This window comes from Schistocerca cancellata, chromosome 8, assembly GCF_023864275.1.
Source record: "Schistocerca cancellata isolate TAMUIC-IGC-003103 chromosome 8, iqSchCanc2.1, whole genome shotgun sequence".
Taxonomy (NCBI): Eukaryota; Metazoa; Arthropoda; class Insecta; order Orthoptera; family Acrididae; genus Schistocerca; species Schistocerca cancellata.
Genome location: NC_064633.1, coordinates 411479995 through 411503860, shown reverse-complemented (window position 1 = coordinate 411503860; position 23866 = coordinate 411479995). Strand labels below are relative to the sequence as shown.

General features: G+C 37.6%; 1 protein-coding gene across 2 annotated transcripts in view; it reads right to left on the bottom strand.

Annotated features, from left to right (window-relative positions):
* Window positions 1-23866, bottom strand: part of LOC126095095 (uncharacterized) — a 124831-nt gene that overhangs the window by 60738 nt on the left and 40227 nt on the right. For both annotated transcript variants that reach the window (XM_049909789.1, XM_049909790.1), the window contains exons 2-3: window positions 18871-19539; window positions 883-1120 (exon numbers count right to left, since the gene is read on the bottom strand). In XM_049909789.1, the coding sequence (XP_049765746.1) occupies window positions 883-1120; window positions 18871-19539 (907 nt within the window). The remainder of the gene's footprint in view (window positions 1-882; window positions 1121-18870; window positions 19540-23866) is intronic.

Below are 23866 nucleotides of genomic sequence, written 5' to 3'. Positions count from 1 at the left end.
TGAAAAAAGACACTAGAGCAGCTCCCACTTGGAAAACTAAATACAAATCATGTGACACTTAATTTGATATATTGTAGTAACTTTCAAAATGTGCCGCTTTCTGAATGAGACGTTGCTCAACTGCACTCAACAGAAGAAGCAGAAAACATGGAAGGTCCTGAGAAATAGGATGAATAAAGAGAGAGAAACATTCTTAAGGCTTGCTGGTGTCAATTTAAGAAATTTTAATCGAGACCAGAGGATTCAGGAGTAAAAGTCCACTGTTTTAATCTCTCATTACAACATTCAATATAATTGGCAGGATAATCAGCATTGGTCGTATTTTTTTGTTTTATTATCCGCAAAATCGATTTTCGGTCACTTAGTGACCATCCTCAGTGCTGTAATATACAATTAAAATTGGTAGGCACTGGTATCAACATGCTTAGAGCGATCACATAAACTGCCACTTCCTGAATGAGACGTTGCTCAACTGCACTCAACAGAAGAAGCAGAAAACATGGAAAGTCCTGAGTAATAGGATGAATAAAGAGAGAGAAACATTCTTAAGGCTTTGTCAGTTTAAGTGATCGCTCTAAGCTTGTTGATACCAGTGCCTGCCAATTTTAATTGTATATTACAGCACTGAGGATGATCACTAAGTGACCGAAAATCGATTTTGCGGATAATAAAACAAAACAAAAAAATACGACCAATGCTGATTCTCTTGCCAATTATATCCACTATTTGGTCGTGGTGCACAGAACACTCCATGGAGTCGCCAATCAATAACATTCAATGTGTTGAAACAGGTAGGTTGGAAGATGTGTATATCTCCTCACTTATAAGTACTGTTGCCTTTTGCTATAGTGTCATTCAGTTTTAAGACAAAGCTATCACTACCTCCAAAAGTCTCAGATTCTGTTGCAGCTTCTGAATGGCTGCCATTACTTGAGTCTCCAGTGATCTCAATCCTGTTTCTGCCGTAGCTCCCTGTCCAACAAGCTGCTGTTGTGCCAGCGTGATCTGGGAATACAGCTCCTTCTCATAGTGGGCACGTTCCTCTTGAACTCTTTTTTCATATGACAATAACTTCTCATGAAAATATTCTTGTTCTGCCAGCTGAGAAGCCTTTATCAACCTGCATAAAAGTTAATTCTCCTTTAGTGCAACATAAACAACTGGCAATAAATTCAAGTAATGCAACACTATTCAGCATCTTCTATGTCTTTGTAGCTTACATCTATTAACAAGACTGAAGCATTGTTTTTACAACAGCAAGTAAGGGCATCAATAGAAGCTCTCTAAATCCATTGGGAAAAATTCATGGTACTGTTATATTTTGACTAAAGTTCAGTCTTGATCACTCATGTATGTTTTAATGATATAAGTAACCGGTTTCGGTTCTTTCTACAGAACCATCATCAGACCAGTTGACTGCGTAGCAGCGAGGAGAGCTCCGCCTACCATCCTAAGGGACCCATGGGTCTGATGATGGTTCTGTAGAAAGAACCGAAACCGGTTACCTATATCATTAAAACATACATGAGTGATCAAGACTGAACTTTAGTCAAAATATAACAATTAATTGATCACTGCTTTCCAAAAATGTTTACCAAAATCATGGTACTGTATTTATAAATATTTTGTAGCTGAAAGTGTGTTAAGAATGGGAGAAGGAGTGCATGCCTACTTCAGTCAATAAATAATAGTAAGTAAAAGATTTAATGGTCTTGAGTAACAAGAGTGTGATGACTGCAATATACTGAACATTTGTATGAATTGATATGTAAATATTTATACAAGTCAAACAGAATGTTTCCTGGGGTTGTAGAAAAATATCCGCTACCAGTCACAATAAAAGGTTGTTTATTCGTCACACGACCGGTTTTGGGCTTACGCCCATCTTCAGGTGTTTATACATTCATATACATGTTTGCACTGTTGGAGATACAGTAAATTCTTCAACTAAAATTGCTCAATAGTGGAACAGTATATGCATCTGATGAGATAACTGTAATATTCTATGCAGATTATTCAAAAGAATTTATTCCCTTCCTAGCAGGAATTTTATCATAGGTTGTTGGAGCAAAGAAGGGCAACAACCAAATGAGAACAAGTACAGATCATTATTGAAGGGCCGTTAGACAGAGGTACATAATTATACGCCTATATCAATGACATCAGTCTGCTGCAGAATTATGGAATGTTTTATGCTCACACTTACCAACCTTTCATAGAACAGAACTCTTGCAAAACTCAGCTCAATCTATTCATCATTGAGACTCAGAGCACTATAGACAACAGTGCCAGGTTGTTGGGATCATCCTTGACATCCAAAAGATATTCTATAGAGTATGAGCTTACTGAGTATCTAACCAATTCTGTGACTGGATTCAGGATATACTAGCGTATAGAATTCACTATGTCATTCTTAACAGGATGATATCAACAGATGTAAAAGTGGCTTTGGGAATACCCCAAAGGGTGTTGTAGATCCACTGCTATCTATGATATGCATAAATGATTCAATGGAGCTTGTCAGTAGCTCTATGAGGCTGTTCAAAGATAGTGCTGTTGTCTACAGGAAGGTGCAATGCCATAAAAGACTAGCAAAAAGCAGGAAGACCTACAGACTGAATGATTGATGCAGTAATTGCCGGCTGATCTAGAACATAAACAAATGTAACATGTTCCATGTAAATAAGTGAAGAGAGTGACAGTTGTTTGATTCCACTATTGTTGAGAATCATTGGTGGACTCATAAGGAAATTTGATTCATCTGTAAAAGAAATGACTTACAATACACACACCTGACTAATTTTTTAGTACTGCCCATCAGTTTAGAAACTTTACAATAGCCATACCCAATCCCGTGGGGTATAACACGGAACCCATGCCCAGGGTTACGGGTGAAGACCTTAATGGCAGCGACGGCGGAGAAGGAAGACTTCGGAACGGCGTAGCTGGCAGATGAGGCAACCCTCCTTTCTGGGGATTAAATGAGAAGGGAACCACTGCCTTGTGGTGGAGGAGAAACTCCAAAGGCTAAGGGAGACAACCCCAACAGAAAATCCTTCCTTGCGTTAGGCCTAGCAAGCCAGTAGGAAAGTGTTCATATATTGCTTTCAAAACACAGACGAGCCTCGGAACGAACCACTCAGGATTTGACCCCACTGCTTCTTCAAGTACTGGTGCAAATGACGGGAGACCTGATGTTACTCATCAGTACAAGAAGAAGAAACCAACTGGACTAAAAAATAACCTAAATATTGGCACCCTCAATATATTAACCCTCAATGGAAAAATGGAAGAAATGACAGATGTACTGACAGAGAGGAAGTTAGATATATTGGGATTAAGCGAAACAAAGTGGAAGGGAAAAGGTGAGAAGAATTTGAGAGGAGGAGGAAAACTGTACTGGAGTGGGAATAACAGGTCTGGAAGAAATGGTGTGGCAGTGATGGTGAATAAGAATGTACAAAGCTGTATTGAAAATGTGAGATATATATCAGACAGGATCATAATCTTAAACCTGAGATTCCAAAAAGAAACACTAAAAGTAATCCAGATTTATGCACCTCAAGTGGGATGTAGCGAAGAAGAGAAGCTGGACTTTGAAAATGTGTTAGAAAACCATATAGAGAGTGCTAATATAGTGATGGGAGATTTTAATGCACAGGTAGGCAAAGACAGAAAGGGATTTGAGCAAGTATTGGGATGTTTTGGATATGGAGGTAGAAATGAAGAAGGGGAAAGACTCCTGGATTTGTGCCAGAGAAATGGAATGAAAATAGCAAACAGCTGGTTTATGAAGAGAGAAAGTCATGTTATCACCAGATACAGTTGGGATGGAAGAACGAAGAGTGTAATTGATTATATTCTAGTAGATAGGGAATGGGGAGAGAAAGTAACAAATGTGAAGGTAATTCCAAGTGTGAGTGCTGATGGAGACCATAGGTTACTGGTGGGACAATGGAAAATGAATCAGTGTGTGAAAAATAGAAAACAGAAGAAAGTGACGAGGATACGGGATTGGAAATTGAAGGAGAGTGAATGTGCTGAGAAGTACAGAGAATTAATAACACAAAAATTTCCAAAAGAAGTCTTCTGCGATGTAGAAAAAGAATGGAGTTTATTCAAAGACACTTTAGTCGAAGCAGCACAAAAAGTATGTGGCAGAACATCTGGAAAGGAAAAAATAAGACAGACAAGTTGGTGGGATGATACCACAATCCAAGCAGTTAGAAGAAAAAATGGAGCATGGAGAAAATGGTGGAAAACTAAAAATGACGAAGACCATAAAAGATATATAGAGGAAAAGAAGAAGTGCAAAGAAATAGTGGAAACAGCAAAGAAAAAGGCATGGGAAGAGTTTACAAAAAAACTTGAAGAAGATGTGAAGAGCAATAAGAAAATGTTCTATAAAATGATGAAAAATAAAAGGAAGGCTTCTGAAGTACCAGTAAAGATGGAAACAGAGGACGGTACCATTATTGAAGATCCAGGGAATATAAAAGATCTCTGGAAAGAACATTTTAAGAAGCTGTTAAACGCTGAGGACCAGGTACATGAGGAAACAACAAATAATGGAGAAATTGAGAGAAGTTGGGAAGCAGAATTAGGACAAATTACACAGGAAGAAATGGAAAAAGCTGTGAAGAAGATGAATGGGGGGAAAGCCCCAGGACCTGATGAAGTATCAGTGGACATGATAAGAGCAGCAGGTCCAGTGGGAATGCAGTGGCTGTATAGAGTACTATCAAGCGTGTGGAGAAATAGTAAAATACCTGGCGACTGGAGAAGAGGAGACATTGTTCCCATCTTCAAGAAAGGCAATAAAAGACTTTGTAAAAACTACAGAGGAATAACCCTCATGAGTCATACAGCCAAGATTTTTGAAAGAATTTTACTAAATCGAATAAGTGAAAAGATAGAAAAGGAGCTGAGTGAAGAACAGCATGGGTTTAGGAAAGGAAGGAGCACAATCGACCTGATATTTTCTATCCGTCAACTGATGGAAAAAAGTTGGGAGTATAACAAAAGGGTGATAATGGTTTTTATAGACATAGAAAAGGCATATGACTCAGTTGACAGGGAAAGACTCTGGGAAGAACTGAAGAAGATAGATATAGAAGATGGATACATTAATGTTATAAAGACAATGTACAGAGGCCACAATTGTAGAATTAGAACACCATTGGGGAACTCTGAATACTTCGAAATAAGACAAGGACTTAAGCAAGGAAGTATTCTATCTCCTGCGCTTTTTAATGTTGTGATGGAGGGAATGAATAGGGCAGTTAAAGATATAGTAAAAGAAAAAGACAAAAAGATGATTTTTGCAGATGATATGGTAATATGGGGTGATAAAGAGGTAGATGTACAGTTACAGCTTGATGCGTGGAAGGAAATAATGAAAAGGTATGGATTAAGAATAAATAAAGATAAGAGTGAAGTAATGGTATTTGGAAGAGAGAAAGGAATCAATGGAAGTATTACCTTGAATGGAGAACCCCTCAAAGTGGTAGAAAGTTTCACTTATTTAGGGAGTGAAATATCTAGGGATGGAAGAATAACTAACGAAATTAATAGGAGGTTACAGAAGGGAGGCAATTTCTACCAAACAATAAAACATCTGATTTGGAATAATGAAGTTTCAGAAAGAGCAAAACTCCTGATGTATAAGAATTATTACTTCCCTATTGTCACCTATGGTGGAGAAACATGGACAATGAAAGAAAGGGACTGGAGCAGACTGCAAGCAGGGGAAATGAAATTTCTCAGAGCAGTTAAGGGAAAAACAAGAATGGACAGAGTAAGGAATGTAGAGATTAGAAAGGACCTCAAACAAGAAAGTATGAGAGAAGAAATTGAAAGAAAGAGATTAAGATGGTATGGGCATGTTAAGAGGATGCATGGGCAGAGACTCCCCAAAATTATGGAAGAACTAAAGATGGATGGGAAACGACCTAGAGGGCGCCCAAGAACACGCTGGAAAATGGGAGTGAGAATATCTGTTGAAAGGAGAGGTGTGACCTGGCAGCAAGTGGAGGAAGAAAAGTGGTGGGAGGACCGAGCCAAATGGAGAGGACTCGTCAGCACCCAGACCCGGCAGTAGCTGGAGCGGGATTCGGATATAGATAGACAATAGCCATAAAAGCACCAAGAACACAGACAAGAACACAGACAAAACATTATCAGTGGCACAACTTAATTATTTCCAAATTAAGGAGGAGGTCCCCAGAAGATTGGCAAAATAGAATAATTGTATGTATCTTTAAGAAAATGAAGGGATCTAAAAAAGCTTTAGGGAGCACAGTGTAAAATTCTGTGAAAAGATTCTGCAGAGACAAATCCAAAAAACAGAGAGACAAATCTAAAAAACAGTGAAAAAGCAAATGAGAGGAGAAAAGTGTGGTTTCATTACAGGAAGGTTCACTGTGGATCTCATATTTGCACTGAGACAGCTGCAGGAACAATCATTATGAGTATGGGAGAGATCTATTGACGGCTTTCCTGGATTTCTTTCTTTAAAAAAATAAAATAAAATAATAAAGAGCATATTGCATGACATATATAAGTAAAGTTTATGTAGCACTAATAAGTTAAGCAAACTGTACTGAGGATAAAAGAATTGAACTGAGGCAGTGTTTGTTGCATGAGTGGGAAGTGGGAGAACAGATAGCTGACAGAAACAGCCTAAAACCAGGCTCTTCACAGTATTAGTGGATGATGTAATGACACAAGTGGCAAGAGAGACTGAAGACAGGATCACAGCAGTACTGCCTGCTGATGATACAGGGGAACAACAGAAGCAGTTAAGATTTTTGGGAAAAAGTTGTGGAAGAATATGGCCTAAAATTTAATGCAAAAAGCCTGACTTGGTGGTTAGGAGAGGAAATGGAAGGAATGCCCAAGAATAAGTGAATAAGCAAGGCAAACTGACAGCTATATGAGAAGTGAGATAAATTATATAGAATAAAGAAGTCCCTCAAAAAATTAAGAAGATGATGTATCAGAACACGTTATTTACCAATTCTGTTGTGTGCTGCAGAAACCTCGGTCACAAAAGGAAAGGGAAAAAGGCAAATGAGTTGAAGTTTTTGGCAAGTCGAGTAACAAAAATGGAAAAGATGAGAAAGATTCGAATAGTATAGACAGGTGAACAAAATGGAGGAGACGAGAATGTCTTTAAAAATGTAAGAGAGGAAGACTGAGGGCAGGGAACTAAGGGAGAGGGTGAGGGTCAAATAGCTAAAAGGAATGGCAGAAAGCATATGGAAGGGAGGAGAAGCAAAGTGAGAGAGAGATGATGGGTAGACAGGAGCTTGTCTTCCAAGTAGATCCCATCATTGGCAGAAAACTCGACAAGATGATGATGATGACCATTTTGGTCATTATTTATGTAACTAAGAAATGTCATGTGTACCTTGTAATGTACCAGACTGGGACTCACATACTGTAGTATATGAGACATCTGTATTTTATGAAACTAATTCTAAGAACTATATTTGTGTGTTTTTCTGTGCATGATGTTATGCTTGAATTATTTTACATGCCATTTGTCAAATTAAAATATTGTTCCTAATAATGTATCAGACTCCTGACATTGTTACAATGTTATATATGTGAGGGCAACTATGATTGCAAGGAGCAGTAGTAGAAGCAGTTTTATTATGACAATGGAAGTTGAATTTTGAGAGGGACTACAGTAGTAGTTATTGAATGGGTTGGACAGTAGTAGTTTTGGCAGAAAGTTTGTGGTTTTTTGTTATGAAATGAAGTTCAGTTTTCTTAAAGTCCAGTTCAGAAGCTGATTATAAAAAATTAAAAGTGATTTATAACATGGAATTCAATTTCACATTTCAGAAGTAAAGTAGATACCAGCATATTCTTATAGCAAGAACTCAAGAATGTTCTGTGATCATACAAGGATACCAGCAATTTTATATGACTGAAATTACCAGTTAAATATGAATAATGGCTGTGGCATTACCTGTTCAGATAATTAGTAAAATGAACCAAAAATAGGCTTCATTCACAGCCAGAAGCACATGCAATCAATAAACTGAACATTTTGGATTTTATTAATTTATTCTCATGATTTGTGTAAGAAAGGGAAGTTACAACTTGTATGGCATGACATTTTACTTAATCACGACTCTGGTCCAAACTCCCTGAAAATGTGGCACAATGCTGACAGCAATGGACCAACTTGTTCAATGTGCCAATGCCGACTCCCTCTCTCATCTACTCCAGATATTAATTTTAATTAGCTGCAAAGCAGTAGGCTATCAAACTGATAACTCTATGAGTCATGTTGGACATGTTGGCCACAACATCCAGCAAAGTAGCCTAAACCACATGACAGGATTCACTGGTTTTTTGGGTATAGTGATTTTACATAACACAAGTGACCAGAGCACATGTCTAAAACAGCAGACCTTGCCTTTGCACATATATTTCCTTCTGTCATTGCCTGGACGCATTGGATGACACTACTCTTGACTACAGAATAGGTGGAATGCAGGGCTGATAATTTGCCTATACTCTAGCCCCATATCCTTCAGTTTCTCCATCAGTCGCACTGGGGGATGCCCTGTACTGCACCCACAATTAGGCAGCACCTCTTATAATAGCCCAACCCAGAGCCCCTCACTTACCCACAAAATAATTACACACTGACTATACTGTTTTTGACAGTTACGAAGAGGGGTGGTGAATTTAAGCATGCTCATGTCTCCACTGAAGTTGGTAAGCACTCAGGATGCCAAAATCCGCAACAATTGACCATGTTCTGGCAAAATTTCACAATGCCCAACCTCAGTAAGCTATACTTATCATATTACGTGAAGTTTTGGCAATGTCAGTGCTTTTCAGTATATCAGAGCCACATTTGTTAGTCATCAACCAAAAACACTTTCAAATGAGTATTTCTCACTGATGTTTAGACTTGTTTGAAGAAAATTCCAGAGAGTTTCTCCACTATTTTATAACAGTAGATCAAACGTATTCCTCAATCACACACAGATATGCAACAGCAGCAAAAACAGTGGGTTACAAAAGGCAAAAGTACACCAAAGAAAGCAAAAATATTTCATCTGCAGGAAAAATCATGGGCCACATTTTCAGGGACTGGACAAATTAAGACATTATTCAAACTAAAATCCCACAGCTTGCACAGAAAGTTCTATAAGCCAAGCACTGTCTAGCTTACATATTATATTCATTTTTGACAGAATTAGGTCATCTTCAGCTCTAAAATATGGAGAGGATTACAGTAATCATCACAATCAGTTGGTGAGAATCAGCAAAACAAACTGCACCAGCTGATGTCAGGTTGAGTGACTGACTATTTATGTCAAATTACTAAGGAGAAGCTGAGACAGATAATTTTGCACAGCTAGAAAATCTTACTTTACAAAAAGTATTATAAAATTCAGAAGTCATTTGACTGCGTGTATTAATTTACAAGGCCCTACGCTGAAGAGAAAACTTTGTCTCTTTTTTTGTAATAGTGAGACTCTGAGCATGTCCTTATTACTAGACAAACTTGTGCAAGAAATAACACAATGCAAATGTAGCTGGAAAGTATGTGTACTATTATGAGTATTGTTCTGTTGATGGCAAAGGGTCCTTAAGTAGAGTATGCAAAGGTAAAAATGAATATATTTCATTTTTTCTACTGACCTTTTCATATCATAGCACCACAAGCGGGTGTGGGTGTGCAGGATGTGTAGGTGTTTTGCTGTCCTTCACAGCACATTGCAACTCAGCCAGCCATAGAGTAAAGATCAGCTCAGTGTGTCTGCTCAGTCTGCTAAGTACAAGGTTAGAGGTGACACATGGTTGATAGCAGCAGGAGCCAGATATTTTGCACCTTTTCCACATGGTGACAAATCTGTAGAACTGCGTTCATTTTAGGTAAGGGTATTGTGGTCCTCATTCTCATCTACTGGAGAATACAGCCAAGAGGTCGTGAATGATCAACTTTTATTTATTGCAAGAATTCTAGGAAAGTGTGGTTCATCTGTTCAGCACACCACATATAGGACACTATTGTGACCTGTCTTGAGTACTGCTTGAGTGTTTGAGATCCGTACCAGGTTGGACTAAAGGAACACATCAAAGCAATTTGGAGGCACGCTGCTACATTTGTTACTGATAGGTTCGAAAAACATGCAAGTGTTACAGAGATGCTTAAGAAACTCAAATGGAAATCCCTGGAGAGCAGGCGACATTCTTTTTGAGGAACACTATTGAGAAAATTTAGAGAGCCAGTATTTGAAGCTGACTGCATAACAATTCTGTTGCCTCCAACACACATTGCGTATACGTACCACAAGAGATAAGACACGAGACATTAGTGCTTATATAGAGGCATATAGACAGTTGTGCGGATGCGGATGATATGTGTGTGTGTGCGAGTGTATACCTGTCCTTTTTTCCCCCTGAGGTAAGTCTTTCCGCTCCCGGGATTGGAATGACTCCTTACCCTCTCCCTTAAAACCCACGTCCTTTCGTCTTTCCCTCTCCTTCCCTCTTTCCTGATGAAGCAACTATTTGTTGTGAAAGCTTGAATTTTGTGTGTATGTTTGTGTGTCTATCGATCTGCCAGCGCTTTTGTTTGGTAAGTCTCAAAATCTTTGTTTTTAGATATATTTTTCCCATGTGGAATGTTTCCCTCTATTATATTCATACTATGTACTTTATTATTCATGATACATAACAATTTTTTTTTTTTTTTTTTAGGAAGCTATCTACAGTCATTTGTTTCTATCGCTGCTTCAACACTTTGCAAAAATGTGACACAGCATTATTGTCAAATAAATTTGTAGCGCGTGTAGCCACTGATTTATTGGAGCGATGATTTTCAATGTACAATGCAACCGATTCCCAAGTTTTCAGCATTTCTCTTATTGTGCCGAAAGATTGCTACATTGCTTTACCATCTCCTCCTCCTCCTCCTCTGAAGAATACCTCTCCACAATTTCCTGCTACTAAACACACTGCAACTCCGTCAGCTCTTCGGTGGTCATTTCTTGGCTGTGATCTTCCACAAACTCACTGATATTGTTATCTGCTTCTAGTCCCATGCTCTTGGTCAATCAATTCAAAGCAATGCTCCAAGAGTGCTTTAATGTAGAGCTTCTTAAAGTTAGAAATAATATGCTGGTCCACAGGTTGGAGTAACAGAGTGGTGTTGGGAGGCAGAAATTGGATCTCGATAAACTGAAATTCTTCAAGGAGGTGGTCTTGCAGGCCTGGAGAATGGTCAGGAGCATTGTCCATTACAAGTAAGACATGGAATGGTATATTCATCTCAAGCAAATATTTTTTCACCAAAGGATCAAACACTTCATTGATCCAGTCACAAAAAAGATCACCTGTCACTCAAGCCTTGTTGTTGGACCTCCACATCACATTTCACCTGCTCTTCTGGACTTCATACTTTTTGAAGGCTTATGAAGTTTCTGAATGGTAAACAAGCAGTGGTTTAATTTTCAAATTGTCACTTTCACTGGCACAGAATAGCAGTGTGAGATGGTCTTTCGTTGGCTTGTGACCAGGCAATGCATTTCTTTCTGCTGTTACAAAGGTATGCTTTGGCAGCTTTTTCCAGAATAGACCCATCACATCACAATTAAAAACCTGTTGTGGCAGACAACTGTCAGAATCTACAAGCATCTTGAAGTTGCTGATGAAATTCTCTGCTGTCTTTGTGTCGGGTCTGGCTGCTTCCCTGTGCCTCACAATGCTGTGGATGCCGGTTCTTCTCTCACACTTTTCGAACCACTCTTGGCTTCCCTTAAACACTTCTTTGGCCGCTGATGATTGTGGCATCTCCATAATGAGGTCAGCAAAAATCATTTTTGCCTACTTACAAATGATGTTCTTGTTAATAGTGTCACCTTGCAATTGCTTTTCATTTATCCATATAAGGAGCAATCTTTCAACATCGTCCAGAATATGAAACTGTTGTTTAGATACTCTTGTCACTCACTTTGAAGCATCTATCTTCCTCATCTTGTCCTTGTTCTTGAGAGTAGTGCAAATAGCTAATGTAGCTGGTTTGTATGAGCGTGTTAAATCAGCAACACTCAAACCATGTTCACGTTTTTCAATAATTTTACATTTCATTTCTAAGGTCATTTTCTTTCTCTTACGGTTGTCTTCTTGCGGCTTTACCTTCAGGGACATTTCTGCGAAGGTTATTAAAATTTTTACACAAAAAACACTGTGTGAACAAAAGTTTAGAAAAATGTGTGATCACAGCTGCACCAAGATGGTAGCAGAAAGAGCACTACACCCAGACTGCTGTACATGCTAAAGACATCACTCATATGCAACTACTGACAATGAAAGGTGCTCATATTATCGAACATTTCCCTTGCCACACACAAAGAGCTAGTGATGTCACACTAAATCATCGTCATTCAGTATGCGAAACATTGCTCATTAAGTGAGTCACTTTTTTACAATTTGTTTTGCTTGTTATGCGAATTGCATGTTATGGGAGGTGCTCATTATGTGAGGTTTCACTGTATTAGGCTTCCCATTTGGCCTTATGTCCATATGCTGTGAATGGACTTTGGCTATTTCCACAGTACTCCTGGGACTGCAATTTGGACCAACAATTACCATGCTTACAAGGTGTGTGAGAAAGGACTGAACACTGCGAGCAATCCAGTAATGCCACGTTGCTCTACTTGTGCAGACCCATGAGTTTGTCCCTTCCAGAAGGTCAGTCCGAGTTTCAGCTCTATACAACCATCACACGATTTTTGAAAGTGCCATCAGTGAAGTTGTGTTTTTGTTGTGCATTACGAAAATGGAACAGCAGAATTTAGAGCAATGTTATGCCATCATGTATCGTGTTGAACTTGGAGGACTCATTAGTATGACCTATGAAAATTTGAAACAGGCCTACAGGGAACGTTCTTTATCAAGAGTACAAGGTTTTTGCTGCCACAAATCATTTTTGGAAGGCTGAGGGCACGTTGAAGATGAACCTTGCTCAGGGAGACCTTCAACTTAAAAGACCAATGAAAACGTTGAAGGCATGCATGCCCTTGTGAGATCAAACTGACGTTTAACACTAAGGATAATGGGTGACCTGTTAAACTTACACAATTTCACCATACATCAAATTTTGACTTAAGTTTTGCACATGCAAAAGGTGTGTGCCAAAATGGTACCAAATAACCTCACAACTGAGCAGAGGGACAACTGAAGAAACATGTGCGTAGATCTTCCTGAGAAGACTGTCAATGACCACAAATGGTTCAGTCATGCGATCACAGGTAATGAATCCTAGATTTCTTTAGTACAATCCTGAGAAAGCTGCTAAGTGACAGGTGGCACACTGAGACATCACCTCGACCAAAAAAACCTCGAATGAGCAAATTTAAGATCAAAACAATGCTTTCCTGATTTGCTTTTTTTACAGTAGAAGTATCGTGCATAAAGAATTTATCCCTCCACTTGCATAAAGAATTTGTTCCTACAGGACAAACAGTCAATCAACTGTTTTATGAAGAAAGAGACATTCCTGTTCCGGAGAATATTCAAAAGAATGTGACACGACATGTTAAAGGCCCTACCAGTTGAAACGTTTGAGTGGTGCTACCAAGAACGGGAAAGACAACTGAACCAATGAATAGCTGCTGAAGGGGACTACTCTGAAGGTGACAATATTGTTGTTTGAAAAACATAAAAACTTTGGTAGATAAAAAATCAGTCTCATTACTTTTCTCACACACCTAGTATAGACTAGCTTCTAGCAGTAGTTGCCTCTTGCATGTTGTTTTAATGGTTACCTTTAGCATGTGTCTATTGCACTTCAAGGGTGTCTGTATTTTTGGAGAATATGGAAATGTCAGACATGTCAAACCAAAATTTTGTCTAACCAGAACTAAATTTTGTCCAACCAGAACATAGCGAGTAGATCTCTGTCATTTATGTACTGTTATCTCTCAATGAACTATACGAACACAACTCACGAGCTGTGCAGAAGTCAAGTCTTCCAGATCAAAAACTCCTCTATACTCTGACAGCGGCTATCCAGTTGTCCACACAGAATTAGCAAACTTTATGAAATAATACAGCGGTTAATTGATTAGGCACATCACAGAAAATGCCATATGCTGGACTGTAAAGCTCAGTGAGATGGGTAAACAGACAAAGCCCAGCAACTAAAAGGTGGAAATCCACATTCAAATGTCATTCTACAACTAAAGCAGTACCAGGAAGGCTCGCTTAAATATGTAGTTCATTATAGAACAGGGAAATCCATTTCAAAGAGTATCTGGATATACTTGCCAATTTACTGCAGTTATTTGCCACTTTCCATAGCTGCTAAAAGCTTTACCATCACCTTCTACATTTTTATGCGACAGGTTGACAGATTTATGGAGGTGAAATATTGTCATACACGATTTTGTTTTTCTCTCATTATAATTTATGCCTCAAGAGCTTGAAGACTCACACTGTTATGTTCCACCGCAACACTGTTCCAAGTCAGTCAGTCTTAGCATCATTTTGGTACTGATTTTTTGTGTTGCTGCTCAATATGCCAAGTCAATTGATACATGATCTAGTGACTTGAGTGAATATTTTCATAATACTCCTACACAAACAAAGGTATATTTCGTTGAAGCTTTACAGCATCAGACACTACCAGATAGTGTCAAATATACAGGAGGCAGACAATTAATGGAGAAGAAATGATACCAAAAAGAAGACCGAACTGTGCAGTAAATACTCAGACACATTTTGTTTGTAAAATAAGTTGTTTTGACTAACTACACAGGTCACACTAGATGAGACTAATAGCAGTGGAAATTTTATAGTTTGCAGAGCTCTGTAATTTGCTTAATAAAATGTAGTTCAGTATATTGACTCTATGTTCTATTAAATCTTATCAACATAATATCCAGTTTCTTGATGTTAGAAATATTTCCTGTTGGTTTGATGTTGGCAGTAACCTTAGCATACATTTTTGATTCCGTCAAAGTATTACATCATTCAGTACATTATAATAGTTATTAACAACTAGAGCCTGCATTAATATAACATTAGCTAGTGTCCACTGGAAGTGACAGCTAAAACTCCATAATTTATGAGAAATATTTTAACGAAAATAATTTATGGGCATCTGACTGTTGAGCACTTAGCAACACCCCTTGGCATGAAGTGCAAGGTGAGGTCTGTGGTGGCTGAATTCAGCAAAGCAGTGGCCCGCTCAGCTCACTGCCTCCCACAGGTAAACACTTCTGTCTGCCCATACTATATATTGTATACACTCTCCCTAGCAGGTTTCTGCACTATTCCACTGCAATACTCATGTCATCCCATCTGCCCCCATTGTGATGTTTGCTGGTGGGAATACTAAACAGAGGATATTGAAAAAACATCATGTGGAGACTTGCTGGATGGGAGGGGAGGAAAAAAAAAACGGATTCTTGGTGCCTGCATAGGACGAGATTTGAAAATTCAAGAACTTAAAGGTGGAAGATGGAGGATGAAGGGATAAGGATAAGGGATGAAAATAAAGTGCATTATACATGGTAGACAAGCAATAGTTACTGAAAACAAATGCTGATACCACAGAAATGAACATAAATTAGGCCAACCAAGCACATGTTGTAAAGTCAGTTCCCAACTGCAGAGTTCTGGCAAACTGGTGTCAGGAGGAGGACTCCAATTCATACATATGGCAAAACAGGCACTGAGGTCATGATTGTCATGTTGCACAGAGTGATCTGCAACAGGGTATTATATGTTGCTAGTATACACCCTCAATGTGTGCTCCTTCACCCTATTTGATAACTTGGTGCTCGTCATACCAATGCAGAAGACCATTTTTACATAGCAGCTGGTACACGACATGTTCTCATAGGTGGTTCTCCCTTTGAGAGTATGTGTTTTTCCAGTTCTAGGGCTGGTGTAAGTGGCAGTAGGATAGTGCATTGGGAAAGTTTTACAGCAGGAATAATTACAGGTGTAAAAGCCAGAGGTATGGAAATGGGTTTAGAACAAGCATAGGGTCTGACCAGGATACTGCCAGATTGAGAGTGGGGAGCACAAAAAGCTATTCTTGATGGCGTGCACAAATTATCATACAGAATGGACCTCATTTCAGTCTGCTTCTGAACAAATATGTTTGCCTTGAATGCCAAGGTTGTAGAGGAGGGAAAGTTTGACATGAAAATGGTAGCAGTTATCAAACTGTAAGCACTCTTGTTTCTTTGTTTGTAGGTTTAAGGCGAGCAGGAGTGTGTAGCTGAACCTTTGTGATTATGAAGTCAGCATCATGATAAGTAACATGAGGTCTTCATCTACACTACATGGAAACTCTGCAAATCACATTTAAGTGTCTGGCAGAGGGTTCACTGAACCACCTTCACAATCATTCTCTATTACTCCATTCTTGAATAGCACGATAGAAAAAACAAACACCTATGTCTTTCTGTTCGAGCTCTGATTTCCCTTATTTTATTACGAAGATCATTTCTTTGTATTTCACTAAAATATTTTCACATTTGTAGGAGAAAGTTGTTGACTGAAATTTTGTGAGAAGATCTTGCCACAATGAGAGATGCCTTTGTTTTAATTATGTCCATCCCAAATCCTGCATCATGTCCATGACACTCACTACCCTTTCTCAGTAACACAAGACATTCTGCTCTTCTTTGTACTTTCTCGCTATGCTCCATTAATCCTATCTGGTAAGGATTCCACACTGCACAGCAGTACTCCAAAACAGGATGGACAAGCATAGTGTAGGCCGTCTCTTTAGTAGATCTGTTGCATTTTCTACATGTCTTGCCAATAAATCGCTGTTTCTGGTTGACCTTCCCCACAACATTTTCTATGTGTTCTTTCCAATTTAAGTTGTTCGTAATTGTAATTCCTAGGAATTTAGCTGATTTTAAGGCCTTTATATCTGATTGATTTATCGTATAACCAAAGTTTAATGGATTACTTTAAGCACTCATGTGGATGACTACACACTTTTCATTATTTAGAGTCAATTGCCAATTTTTGCACCATACAAATATCTTTTCTAAACATGTGAAATTTAATTGGAAGAATGTATTTAGGGATTCCAAAGATTTCAACAGATCAGCCTCACCATGAGTGCATGTGGCAGAGGTATCATCAATATATCTAAACCAAGCCAAAGGCTGAAGGCCTTTGGATCCCTTGAAAAGGTTGGCATTAGGAAGGAGTGATCTTGGTTCCCATGGCTGCACTCCTAATATGTTTGAATGTCTGCCTCTCAAGGATGAAGTAGTTACTGGTAAGTACGAAAGTTAATTAAAGTGAGTACGAAGGAAGACATGTTTAGAATCAGGTAGGCATTCGTTGAGGTAATGTTCAGCACTCTCCTACCACAATCTACCAACTGGAAAGACATATACTATCAGAGAGAGAGGGTCTTCTACATTGTTATGACTACAACCAAGTTATCAGTTAGGATTAAAGTGCATGGACAGAGGTTGTAAACTAGTAACACATGACATCCTGTTCCAGAGCGTAAAATTCCACTCTACAACACGACAATATTGACCTCAGTGCCTGTTTCACCATATGTGCCAATTGGATTCCTCCTCCTGACACTAGTTCTCACAACTCTGCTGGTGAAAACTGACTTTACAACATGTGCTTAGTTCTCATCACCCAACTGGCCTAATTTACATCCATTTCTATGGTCTCAGCATTTCTTTTAAATAACTATTCCTTGCCTTCACTCACCATTATTTTTCTAATTTTTTTTTGTTTTCTGACCAGTCTGTTTTTCAGCACCCCCATTCTTGTCTAACGTGTATACTGCACGTAATTTCCATCTCTTTTTGACTATATAATGATGTTTTTGAGTTATCTCTGTCTTGTTTATTCCCCTATTTCCACCTGTACGTTCTCATATTTCGAAATCTCATCCAGTGCAGGTACCTTCTCATCCTGTCCAGCATGTCACCCATGACCTGGGGTTCTGTATAACTTTTCCTCAACTCTTCACATTTCCTAAACCTCACTACTCATTTTCCTTCATCCCTCTTCCTTTCCCTTCAACCCTTCAGTCAGATGAAAGAACAATTAGCTCCACAGGCTTGCGCATCTCCTGATACCAATTGAAGAGTAATTTTTTTTACTTATTCGTATTATATTTTCATCAAATATTTTGATTTGCTTAACACATCTCTATATATTTAATTTGTTCTTTTACTTTCTTGTATTCATAATCAAAATTCTTAAGTTTCATTCAGGGTGCTTCTCACATTCTGTTGAAATCCAAGAATATCCTTTATGCCTCAAGTACTGTCCAAGTTGTAGAATTTTTTACTATGTACAGTAAATAGTTGATCTGCAGTTTTGTTTTATAGATAGTTTTTCTTAAATAGATGTAGTACAAAGGTTTAGAATTATTGGAATGCTGTGGTCACACTGAAGGGCTTTTGTAATTAGTCGCGCAAGTAGCCTCTCCTCTAAAACATTAAAAGTGACCTTTTCAACACATGATGCAACAGTGTAACAAGTGACAAACCAATCTTTACACCTCTGTGTAAGCACTTACTGTAATTACCCTGTCTGTATCCATATCAAACAGTACAGCTTAAGTGATATTTTGCCAACTAATTATAGTATCTATGTTTGTTTTTACAAGAAAATGAAAATCAAAATGTACATTAACTTAATATTACAAGACCCACTGAAAAATTAAACTATTAGTATCCAAAGAAGAAAACAATAAAATTCCACCTTTATAGAATATGATCACAAATGCAAAAAAAATAAATAAATAAATAAATAAACAATGTCAACAATATTATTAATATAAACAAACCTGTTCAAAATATTCTCCAAAAAGAAGATTTAGCATACCTCTTTATTTCATTTTCTAGTCTTTTCATGTACTTTGGCTTCACATTAAGTTTCTGGAGGATATCATGTACAACTGACAGTTTTTTATCATTTTTGTCGTTCTCTGTGACAGAACTTTCAGTAATTAGCAAAACTGAGTCACTATCTGGAACTGAAATATTCTCCTCAATTTCTGTGAGAGGTTTCTCATTCTTTCTCTCATGTCTAACAACTTTGGATACTGAACGTATGAGACATGTAAGAAGTGGTTCACCATTATTTTCTTGATATGATTTGAATACTGCTTTTCCTGCACTTGAATCAGGAGCAAAACCTAGTGCTTCTAGTATATCCCACACACGGCGCTCCTGGAGTCTAGAGGCACTAGCATGTACTTCACCACTCTTCTTGGTATCTAGTTTGTTTTTAGCTGCATCTTTAAGTGATGGAGAAAATTCTGGAAGATTTCGCAAAAGTGGCACTTCACTTGTGAAGACAGAAAGTGTGTAATGGCACTCTTGCAGAAGCAAAAACTCTGCTACAAGTAAATTAATTGCTTGTATTTTAGGAGATGTGTTCTGATGCATACTATGGCCAGCTTGTGGAGCCAGTTGAGTCCCTTTTAGGGCAGCAATAATCAATTGTCGCATGTGTGCTCGAAGATCTGATAACAGTCCTTGTTCCTCAAACCTAAAAAAAATTAAAATCAGATAATTAGAAAATTATGACATGTAGTCATTAGTAACACAAACATGTCAGAGCAAAATAGATAATCAGATAATAATCAAACTAGGAGTTCCACTGACTATGTGAAAACTATACAAATAACTCCTCACACATTGGATAACAGGTTGCTTGATTTTAATGTGGAGATATCTTCATTTTTTTCTTTCTGCAGTTTAAATATATAAACACTTCTACACACAATAATAATATTTTGTTATTATATCTGGTGAACATGCGAGTAGCACAGACAACAACTACCTATAGATGGAACTATAAGGAATAGTTCTCACAATGGTATTGGTTGCCCCCAATCGCTTATTGATGTACGGAGTATGAATATAAACTAAACTTCTCCAGTAAAAATCACAGGAAATTGATTTGTTCTTGTACAAAACATCATCAGTCCTTCATGGTGAAGTACATGGTCGTAAAATTAATATCACATGTTGGTATCCCAGTGTCCCACATATATTTTTGCTTTGCAGATCACTTTGAAGTGCATGAGAGGGTGTGCTTTTTGTACAACATACTGTCCTTAGTGCCATTATATTTGAGTTCATTTTATTCAAATGTGGACTGTGTAAAGAATGGTTGCTTATACACTAATGTGAGTGCTTTCCTTAGATATCAGGTGACCCACGCAAAACTTTAGAACTTTTATAGTTTTAATTAATAACAGTATTTTGAATAAGTGTAGTTTTTGGGATAAGCGTAGTTGTGGGAAAGACGAGAAAACATCTTTAAAAATGAACCAAATGACATAAAATGATAATCATGAATTTATGTTACATCTCTGTATATATAAATTTCTGTGTGTCCAAAAATGTGTTTTTCACTCAGAATGTTTGTCCCAACTTGTATAATGAGCAGAGATCAGGGACTGTCAGTAGCACCACATAACCCACAACTTTAAGTTGATGAATGTTTTCAGTTACAGTAAGCATGTTAGCCTTTATTAGTAATAGGTAAATTCTTTATTAGTAGTAGGTAAATCACAACTCAAGGCAACAGTGACAAATGTGTTTGTTGTTCCAGAGAGTACATTTCTTTGGAAAAGTCAACTTGTATGAATGGTAGAGATAGTGGACTACCACAGAAGTCATTGTCATTATTATGACAATGCTGTATACAAGTGGTACAGCTAATAGGTGCCTTAAAACAAATAAAATGCTATTTGTAGTAAGGTTATATGAAAAGGGAATCTCTTATACATGACTAATAAGTTAGCTTCATAAAATATAAGTATGAAGTTGAGCATCTATGATGCCCTTTTGCTTATGATAGTAAAAACTCTCTTCTGTGTTAAAATATTACACAAATAGTCAGTTTTAATGAAAGACTGGCATGCAGCATCAGAAATCAGTTGAAAAACCTTTCTAATGATATCTCATTCATCCCTGAACAATTTCAATGTGTTGAGAAAAGGGATGTTGACTTGAGAAAATATATATATATATATATATATATATATATATATATATATATATATATATATAATAGAGGGAAACATTCCACGTGTTTTTCACTCAGAATGTTTGTCCCAACTTGTATAATGAGCAGAGATCAGGGACTGTCAGTAGCACCACATAACCCACAACTTTAAGTTGATGAAGTTGAAGTTGATGAAGTCTTTCCGCTCCCAGGATTGGAATGACTCCTTACCCTCTCCCTTAAAACCCATATCCTTTTGTCTTTCCTTCTCCTTCCCTCTTTCCTGACGAGGCAACCGTTGGTTGCGAAAGCCAGATTTTTGTGTGTATGTTTGTGTTTGTTTGTGTGTCTATCGACCTGCCAGCGCTTTGTGTGGTATATATATATATATATGATCTCAATAGTCTGTATGAAAACTATATACACAGTGAACATTAACAAAATCAACAAACTGACTCGAAATGAAGAAAAAAAGGTCCTATCAATATGTGTCCAGAAATGCATTATTGTCATGGTAAAATGTACTGACGAATGTAATGCCTCTGACCACATGCTGTGTGTTCCTTGTGTCTTGCAGGCTGTGTGATCAACACAGCATACTGCAAGCAGCAGAATGGTCTGGTATTCGCACTGGGAATAAGATGAGATGGCGTTTGTGTACAGCCAAACATATGGAAGTGGCAGAGAGGCAGCATGGTCCCCCAAATCTGGTGTATTGTCTTCTCTCCTAATGGTGTTTCAAAATCGAATCTCTTCTCTCTATGTAAGAGAAGCCTAAGCTTTAAGAAGTTTTGAAACATCTGGATATTAACTCTATGGAGACAAGTATCTTTTTGAGATGGACTGCTGCCAGTAATTATCAAAACTTTTGTTATCTAAAGTTGGATCATATTTTTGAAACTGTAAAACCTTCCATTCATCTAATAAGTAATCTTGCTGGATGTCAAATGGCAACATTTAACATGTCATTGCAGGTTCTGCTCTTTATTCTTTCTCTGGGATATAAGAACCTAAAACTTTTCAGTAGTGCACTTGATAAGCGTGTCTTTTCCACCACATGTCAGCAAGATGTGATGTAATGTTTTTGGGCATTCTTTAGAAATCACAATTTGTCACATTCTTCCAGTTTACTAAAGTCGTTCAGTTTTTTGCTTGCTAACAATGAGTAGTTCACGAGGAAGCAGATTATCCAGTGTAAAAGAGTTTATTATGAAGAATACTCTCAATTTTTCTCAAAGCAGAAACATTTAAAACACGGGCCAAAAAGATTTAAGTATGTCTTCCATTTCTGTATGCAGCCTGTCAATCAAAGGTGTTTGGGTTTGAAAATGTTGCATAAATGACTGACCAGTTCTGCAGACAAAATAATAAAATGAATTTTTACTTTCAGGGGAGGTTTCTTTTAAAGAATTCACAATGGCACTGTACAATTTGGACTAAACAGTAGCAGAATTCGTTTTCAGAGGTATGTGGTTCAGAAATTAATACTGAATACCATAACACCATTCCAAAATTCTATTGGCTGAAGGTCCTAAAAGAAGCCACCTTGTGGTTAATCCACCTTGTGGTTGTATGCCTAAAAAACTGTGTGCAATGTTAAACTTAGACTGAATTCCTTCAAATTCTCCGCAGTTAACAGGCCAACTATCAAAATGATGGTAAACATTGAACAGAAATTTGGGTGCTTCTTCCCCTAAACACCCCAAAGCCTTTACAAAACACCCCAAAGCCTTTACAAAGGCATTATATATTGTACAAATGTTACAAGTTCCAATGTTTGTAAGTTGACTGCCTCGAGTCTCCTGGACATAAAAGCCTAAACACTTTTTATCGGCATTAGCTGTGTCTGATCCCAGCTTAAGGCATTTATTTAGGGACATATTGACTTCAAAAAGTGCTTTACACAATTTCTGATCTAATATTTCATCCTCTGATGATTTGCCCACAAAGGAAGTTCATGGGTGACACATTGTTACGCAACACTCACTCTCTGATAAAAATTTAATGTTTTTTGTAATTCTTTTGTTAGTTTCATCAGAACTGTGTGTAATATCATGAACATGTTGCTTCTAACATATATTACCAGACATACGGTGCCATTTCACCAGTTATTAGATATCTCATTTTCTTAAGTGAAAGTGAAAACTGTTCAGGTACACTATAAGGTCACATCATCTTAAAAACATACCAAATACTATTTGACAAATCCACACAGGAACTGGAAATTACTGATTTCATTACCAGTACTCAAATCAATTTAGCAGTGGTTGTATCATCCTTGGTACTTAACATCCGTACTGTCGGCACATGTAATTGACTTGAAGGCTGTGTCTGATCAAAAGTTCTAAATGTAACTGATGTGGTCCATATTTAACTTCAAAGTTATGCTTTGCTAAAAGTGAGTGGTAAAAATTGCATGAAAACCTTGTGTCTCAAAATTAATAAAGCAACTACACACACTGCAAAATAGTTCACTTTCATGAACTTTTTCCAACAAGCAGAGACTTTACTTTTCAAACTTTCTGACTTTTCAAGCCAGTCACTGAGGAATTTGCATTTTCCCCATCTCAAAAAGTTTTTTTTTTCCAAAATTGAACAGAGTATCACAGCAGCAGTCTGTTACTACAGCACATTAGAATCTGTAACAAAAATAAAAACAGCTGCAATACAGGAATATTTGACACTAACGACAGTTGCGCAAAGTATGTTTAAAAAAATCAAAAAGGAATGATGTACCTCAAATTTCAGAAGCCCCCAGGTTAGATTTTATCTACATTTCTCATTGGAGCATTCCAAAATGTCAAATGAATTAACATGGATATAGAAAATTGGAAACAAAAAAAGACAGCAAAGGTGACAA